General features: G+C 36.6%; 1 protein-coding gene across 1 annotated transcript in view; it reads right to left on the reverse strand.

Moving 5' to 3' along the window:
• LRRC9 (leucine rich repeat containing 9) overlaps positions 1 to 8,496 on the reverse strand; it is a 110,932-nt gene that overhangs the window by 19,186 nt on the left and 83,250 nt on the right. The window contains exon 28 of the mRNA XM_081829757.1: positions 3,902 to 4,277. Coding sequence (XP_081685883.1) covers positions 3,902 to 4,277 — 376 coding nt within the window. The remainder of the gene's footprint in view (positions 1 to 3,901; positions 4,278 to 8,496) is intronic.

An 8,496-nucleotide genomic window follows, 5' to 3' on the forward strand; every position in this document is an offset into this window, starting at 1 on the left:
ACGAACCATGAGAGACAAACTGAGGGTTCTAGAGGGGAGGGGGTGGGAGGATGGGTTAGCCTGGTGATGGGTATTAAGGAGGACAGGTATTGAATGGAGCACTGGGTGTTACACGCAAACAATGAATCATGGAACACTACATCAAAAAAAATTTTTGAATTTTGTTACTTTTGTAATTAAAACATTTTAAAAATAGTACTTGTTATCTTAAAAATATATATACACACTGATTTGAAGTAATCATATGGAAGTGTTGGATTATAGCTAGCTCATGACTGAATTCTCCAAAGTGAGCTTGAGTGACAAATTCTGTATTGTTAAGGACAAATCTATGTACTCTTGATTCCAAATGCATGATTGGTAAAGATGATATTCTAATAGGGGAAATAGGCCATATAGCAGCACTTGCAAGAAAAGACCAAATTTCTTCTCAGAAAAATTATGGTCTAGGGCTGAGATTATATTTGGTTAATTCTCCAGAGGATTGAACCAGAAATGTGGAAAAATGGTAAATCCAGTCTAAATAATTTTAAACACAACCTTAACCATAAAGGAATATGTGATATTGAGTGGACTACATCCTGATATATTTTCTGGGAGTATATATAGTTGAAAAACTATTTTTCTAGTTGAATGACTTGTCTTTACTACTGGATGGGGTTATTTATTATTACCTATTTAACACTAATGAAAGTTTGCAAATACACATTTAACTTTTGCAAAATTATTTTTTAAAATGCTATTTTTGACAAAATTTAGGTGACAAGCTCAACTTCAGTTTGCTGCTAGTTTATAGTAATAAAATAAAATTATTGATATGCTCCTATTCTTATTTGGAATGACAAGTAGACATAGCCAATTCATCAACAACTACAAAAAAATTTAGACCTATTTTAGACCATTTGGAAGTGGAATTTGATTAAAACAGCTGATCTTTACAATTTTGATCTTAGAAATGTCATAAAGGAGGACTTTGGAAAAGCTCTGACAGTCAATTATCTGTAGAGATATTATGCATTTGACCCACAGGTAGTTCCTGTCTGTGGAACCAAAGCCTGAATGGAAAGCATAGAAAGGTGAAAAGTCTTTTCTCAGTTATTTTCTCAAATTAAACAGAGTTTGGCAGTGTTCACTAGTGAAGTGTTTCTAATTAAAATGTTTGTTTCTCATGGGAGATGTTAACATGAGAAACTGTTAAATTTGTAGAGGATAATGCTGGTATAAAGAGATATCAAGAAAACGAATATGTTCATAATTGGGGAAGAGGGCTGATGACTTCCCATTTTTAATATAAGGTATTTTTTTTACAATGGAGTGTTGGACTTACTTTCTAATGGCTAAATTTGGCAAATTTTTAGGAATTTTGTGAGATGGTGTTTTAGCTTAAAATTGGCTGTGGTGGAAGAAATTATACCATGGAAATTGACAAATGCTATTGATTAGGACTTTTTTCCCCTGAAGAGTGAGCCATTAAACATTAACCAGCACACCAATAGTTGTTACCTTTTGAGTACATTTTCAGGATAATCACTTATGGCAATCATGATTAGTAATAGTTAGGCTTAGATTGGGGCCTTTCATTTAGGGCAAGAAATAGCAATGGACTATTTCCTGGAGTCATTTCCAGCCTCAGGTGATTACTGAGATGTTTTAAAGTAGGTACAGTTGTTTGATGCCAGATAGGGGGATCATTTAGACACAGGAACCAAATAGGACTGTAAAGCTGAATTAAAGAACTCACCTTTCAGTTGTGTTTCTGGGATTCTATCTGCAAAGGCAGGACTATAGGCAACAATTTTCCAAATCTACATTATGGGTCATGATGGCTAAGTGAAAAGCTTCACACTGGAATCTGTTGTCAAGGATATGCAGTTTATGAAAGATTTTAAAGTAGGTTAATGCAGGGCTGCATATATCTTCATTTGAAGTATTGTTTTCCTAATTTTTCTGTGCCTTTTCCCTCCTATTCTAGAGATCTTTATCAACCCAAGGGTTATAATCTGATTGCCCATTGTGGAAATTAATGCTGGTGTCAGCCTACCCATGTTGGTATGAATCGAGAGAGAAAAAATCTCTCCCAAAAAGAAAATCTGAATAGAGAGTTAAGAATTTTGAAGCACATAATATTTTCAGTAGAATTAAACAGAATCTCCAACTCAACTTCTTATTCCTCTCAGTTAGTTTCCCAGCTAAATGTATGGTCATATTAAGGTACTGTAATATTAATAGTTAGAATAAGTTTGATGGTATAACAGTCAATCTAAATTCAAGGAAAAATACTACTTTGAGGATAAAAATAGACAATGGAGGGCTGGTCATTAAATAATCAATACCCCTTCATTCCATGATGTATGTATAATTTCCCATGATTTATCATATAGGTTATCTATTAGCTATGTTAAATTTTTATAAAAATAACCTTGACTAGGCATTATCCTGCTTAAGTTACTGGTGAGGAAGTTGTTACAACAGTGGATCTGCCATTCACTCTCTTCCTTTAGTGGGTTAGAAGGGTGGGGATGTGGGGCAGGGACACTCCTGGGGAAAAGCAAGTTACCTGGTCTAATCTCTTTGTAATTATGCTGGTAAATAGCTGTGCTGTCAAACAGACCAGTGATATTTACTAGGAAAAAGGTCCTTATTTACGAAATACTCTTAGCAGGATCTCTCTGGTTAAGGACTGCTTATAGTAAATAAACCTACAACTATAGAATTATCAGGCATGGCTCCCTATAAAATATCACATAAACTCAAGTATAAAATGGAGGCATTTCATAAATGAAACACTCCCTTGTTATATGAGATCACTCACACAAAATCTCACTTGGAGATCTTATATTTTAATCTAAGCTAGAGAGTATACAGAAAGAAAGGACCTGAGAAGCCACAGGAATGTCCCAGACCCTGTGTATCCTTGAAATTATAGTAAAGCTTGATACTGGGTAAGATCTCCTATGCATGTTAAGTCTGATATGACAATCCTTTGTGTTAGCTCAGTTGCTATCACTGGAAAGATTTTCCATAGGATTGCAATTTTCCCAATTTAGATTTCCTCTGGATAAAGCTTTGTAAGAATCATTGTCAGTTTGGAAGGTTTTTCTCAGATGAATGTTGTTTGAATCCTGATAAATTAATTGTATGCCATTTTTCTCTGTATGTATATTTCCTAGTTGCTATGTGGGACAGTGCTCATGATTCCCATCTAGCCTTGAACAGGCTTTTATATCACTCTAGAAAGGGCTTCCTGAGCTCTAGTAGTAGAGCCACAAATACTGATTGCCTAATTACTATGTACCAGGCACCAAGCTGTATTCTGATACAAATGTGGCAAGATATACTTGGTCTCTGCTCTTGGGTGGAAGTCCACATTTCATTTTGTCTTTGAGATTTGTCTTAGAGGTATGGATAGAAGTAGTAAAAATGGTAAGAGGAGGGCTAACAGATCATCACCAAAACACTGAGAGAAATGTTATGGCTGTGTAAAGTTATGTATACATTTAACCCTCTTATCTGCATACTATATCAGGAGAGAGTCTGGGCAGGCTCAGTTCGGACAGTGCCTTATAGAAACAGGTTGAATTCTGAGCAGGTAAAACTAAAGCAGGACCTTATCTAAGGGAAGCCTTGAGTGGGTAGAGATGGAATATTAAAGCCAAGTCAAGGTCCATTATCAGGAACTGATTCAGATGTTAGGTACACCAAGGACAAATGCCAAGTTTAAAGGTCCAGAGGAAGTCTGGGATTGAGATGCAGAAATAGCTTGGACCAAGAGCAGTCAAGAACAAGAGATTTCTTAGAGGGGACTGCTGAGAAGAGCTTAGAACATTTAGAGCTAACTTTTTTTTTAGCAGATGTATGCATGTGGGTTGGTTGGGTTTATAAGTCTAGAAGCAGAGTGGACATCTTTGCATCACAGACTATATGCCTCTGCTTCACAGAGTATTTACATGGCATATAAATAAGGTAACATGCCAGCAGAGTTTTCGTTGGTGTGTTTGGAACCTTTATGTTCAGAGGAGTTAAGTCTTGTAAATCTTGTAACAAACAAAATAATGTTACCTGGATTTTATTATATCCTAGGAAGAGTTTCTCTAGTTTTACCAAAGGTTGTAATTTGCTCAGCTCTTGTAGTCTGTTTTCTTCCAGGTGAAGTGCCAACAGAGAGCTTGGTTTGGCAAAGGCACTATCATTAAATGCTCTGATGCGGTTATGGTCCACTACCAATTCCTGAAGGACTACTAAATTGTCAAGCCCTTCAATTTGACTAATTTCATTCCCTGGAGAAACATAAGTCATGTCAGGTGAGCCCAAACATTCTGAATAAAAGGTTACCTATCTTAAATATTTTTTATAAAATGCTTTTTTAAAAAGTAAAATATTAAAAAGAACATATTTCCAATGAGAAATAGAAATGTATTTATAGGAAGGTACCATCATTATCAAGTAATATTTGGTAAAATTTCTCCTTTATGTTTGAAAGACAAATATATGAAGTATACAATGTATGTAATTGACCCAATCTGTCTGTTCAGTAATTGAGTGCTAAAAATAGTTGGTATTGACAAAAGTAGATGTATAGAAGTGCTGCAGAAGATATACTTCCTGAGTATATCTGATTATTCTAATAGGTATTCAAATACTTATATTTAAATCTTTATTAAAGTAAATGAATTGTGTTTTAAGTTGGAAGAATATACCTTAATAATGCTATTATTTCTTTCTCAACATATTTTTGCACAACCACATTAAAAAATTAAAAATGAATTAAGCACTCATTACATTCTTTGAAATCTCAGTCCTTTCTTTATAATCTATGATTTCTCTTTTTTAAATTTTATTTTATTATGTTATATTAATCACCATACATAATTAGTTTTTGATGTAGTGTTCCATGATTCATTGTTTACGTGTAACACTCAGTGCTCCATTCAATATGTTCCCTCTTTAATACCCATCACCAGGCTAACCCATCCCCCCACTCCCCCTCCCCTCTAGAACCCTCAGTTTGTTTCTCAGAGTCCATAGTCTCTCATGGTTCATCTCCCCTCAGCTTTCCCCCCTTCATTTTTCCATTCCTACTATCTTCTTCTTCTTTTTTTTTAAAGATTTTATTTATTTATATGACAGAGAGAGACAGCGAGAACAGGAACACAAGCAGGGGGAGTGGGAGAGGGAGAAGCAGGCTTCCCACTGAGCAGGGAGAGCCCGATGTGGGACTCGATCCCAGGACCCTGGGATCATGACCTGAGCCGAAGGCAGACGCTTAACGACTGAGCCACCCAGGCGCCCTCTTTTTTTTTTTTTTTAACATATAATGTATTATTTGTTTCAGAGGTACAGGTCTGTGATTCATCAGTCTTACACAATTCACAGTGCTCACCATAGCACATACCCTCCCCAATGTCTATCATCCAGCCATCCCATTCCTCCCATCCCCCTCCAGCAACCCTCAGTTTGTTTCCTGAGATTAAGAATTCCTCATATCAGTGAGATCATATGATACCTGTCTTTCTCTGATTGACTTATTTCTCTCTATTGTAGCAGTCAATAGCTTTGTAAGTATTAATGATAATGATAATTAATGAGAAGAGGACGCTTGAGTTGGCAAAATGCTTTTATATGTGTTTTCTACTAGAGTCTCAAGATAGGACAGGGGAAATATTATCATTTTTAATAATCAGAAAACTGAGGTCAGGAATTAAGTGACTTGCACAAAGATATAAAAGTGGCAACACCAGGCCTAACGTAGACCTTTACATCTTAAGCTCAGTGTTGCTTCTACTATACCATACTATATTTCATTGACTATTCATCCTCCTTGTTTATTATGGGCTGAATTATGACCCCCCCCAAAATTCATATGTTGAAGTCTTAACCCCTAGTACCTCAGAATGTGGCTGTATTTGGGGATAGGGTCTTAAAGAGGTAGCTATGGTTAAATGAGCTTTGGGGTGGGCTCTAATCCAGTATGACTGGTGTCCTTATAAGAAGATATTAGGACACAGATACATGTAGAGGGAAGATCATCTGAAGACACAGAGGCCATCTAATAAACCAAAAAGAGAGGGCTTCAGAACCAACCCTGCTGACATCTTGACCTTGGCCTTCTAGTCTCTAGAACTGTGAGGAAATAAATATGTTGTTTGAGCCATCCAGCTTGTGGTGTTTTGTTATGGTAGCCCTAGCAAACTAATATATGATTGAATGTGCATGCTGTGATCTTGAAATTCGTCTCCTTGAAACGTAACATATTTCATCAAATTTAAGACTAAAACAATTGTTAAGATATGTCAGTATTTTATGTATACTAAGAAAGGAAAAAAATTGGTTAGGTAAACTATGACATGCTATCAATTAATACATGCCAGATTTCAGATATGTTAAAAAAATAAGCGGGTATCTCAAAATTGGTGAACTATGGTAAATTTACCTTTTTTTGTTCTATTCTTATGGAGAAGTTTAAACATCACAACCTTCAATAAAATTGCTCACAGAAATAAATCACAGACTTTGAAACTTTACCAGAGCCTTGCTTGTAAATGAAAAAAGTTTTTTCAAGTCAGATTGAGAAAAGTGTCTCAGTTGTGTTAATATATTAACTTTCATGAAATTATGTCTTTAGACTATTGCTTTTTATATTTTAAAGCCAGTGGTATAAAAATTATACATAATAGTTTCAAGTGCTGAATGTCTGCCATAGCATATTTTTTGCCATACTCATTTTAGAATGTTCATTAAACATGTTTAAGAAAGAAAACTCCAAAGCAACTATGCTGAATGTGATTTCAGGAATGTTAGATTTCTTTCTTTCTTTTTTTTAAGATTTTATTTATTTATCTGACAGAGAGAGAAAGAGAGAGAGAGCACACTAGCAGGGGGAGCAGGAGAGGGAGAAGCAGGCTTCCTGCCGAGCAGGGAGCCCCGTGTGGGGCTTGATCCCAGGACCCTGGGATCATGACCGGAGCCCAAGGCAGACGCTTAACTGACTGAGCCACCCAGGCACCCCTACATTTCTTTAACTAGGAGCATTTACCATTGTTTGAAAAACACCCACTTAAGACTTAACTAAACAGTTAAATTTTAGATAGATTTGACCTCTAATCCTTAAGATTTTAACTTGCTTCCCTACAGCCTCACTCTGCCCTTCCCCAAAGACTCCACTTTGCCCATCTTCTTGCAAATTTAACACAATAGGTGAAATGTAAGTTCATAAGCTCTCTCTTGTGGACCCTGGCATGGCCTCATCTTATCACTGCTTACATTTGTGTACTCTCCTACAGCCTTTGCTCTCAGGCCCTTTTAGATTGATCTCAGAATTATTTCCTCCTGTTTGGTCTTTAACCTAACTCACCTCTTTATAAACCTCCAAATATATTCATAACCTCACTAGCCACCTTCTGACTTCTTACCTTCTTTTTAGGGACAAGCTCCTTGAGTATGCAACCTCTATCTGTTGCCTTTACTGCCTAACCAACCACTTCTCTCTACATTGTTTTCACTTTGAGTTTTGCTTTTCCCACATTTCCAAATCTGATTCTCTGACAGTTGCCAGCGATCTTCTTTTTGCTGAATCCAGTTTTCTTTAAAAAAATTCAACATTTTTTTTAAAGGTCTCATTCTTTCCATTATTTGACTTTGAGGCCATTCATCCTTTCTTTTTCTGACATTTAGAGTCTGCATTTCTTGGTTTTCTTTCAAAATTTCTTGTATGACTGCTTTGCTGGTTCTTTTTTCTCCAGCCTTCTTAATGCTGGGTCAGGGGCATAATGGGATGTGTGTATGGGGGTATGTCTCCACACCTCTTTTGGCCTTTCATTCTTTGTCTATGCTTATTTTCTAAGTAAGCACATACACTTACTGTCACCTCCTTTGGTATAATTCCAAAATATACATTTCTAGTACTAACCTTTGGTCTATTACTACCGCTTGAAAAAGTTTCCATTTTTACATCTCAAAATTGTCACAACACAAACTGACCATTCCCTATTGCAAATTAGCAACCTTTCCCAATGACTTTAGGTTTAGTACCTCCTTTTGCCCAATCTCCTAATGAAATAATGAAAAACATCTTGAACTATTTTTCTTCTACTTATCTGTCTAATTAGTCACTAAGTCCTAATATTTCCTTCTTTTTTTTTTAAGATTTTTTATTTATTCATTTGAGAGAGATAGAGAGAGAGCATGAGCAGGGAGAGAGGCAGAGGGAGAGGGAGAAGCAGGCTCCCCGCCGAGCCAGGAGCCCGATGTGGGGCTTGGTCCCAGGACCCTGGGATCATGACCTGAGCCGAAGGCAGACGCTTAACCATCTGAGCCACCCAGGCGCCCCTCCTTCTTTTAAAATGCATTTTGGAGTCACCTTTTACTCACCCTTCCCACTGACACCATTTTAGCCCAGACCCTTTTTATGTCATTTGTGTTGGATAGAAAATGGACCCCAAATAGCCAGAGGAATGTTGAAAAGCAAAGCAAAGCTGGTGGCATCACAATTCCAGACTT

The sequence above is a fragment of the Leptonychotes weddellii genome, chromosome 9 (genome assembly GCF_054177405.1).
Source record: "Leptonychotes weddellii isolate Sample4059 chromosome 9, ASM5417740v2, whole genome shotgun sequence".
NCBI classification, from domain to species: Eukaryota; Metazoa; Chordata; class Mammalia; order Carnivora; family Phocidae; genus Leptonychotes; species Leptonychotes weddellii.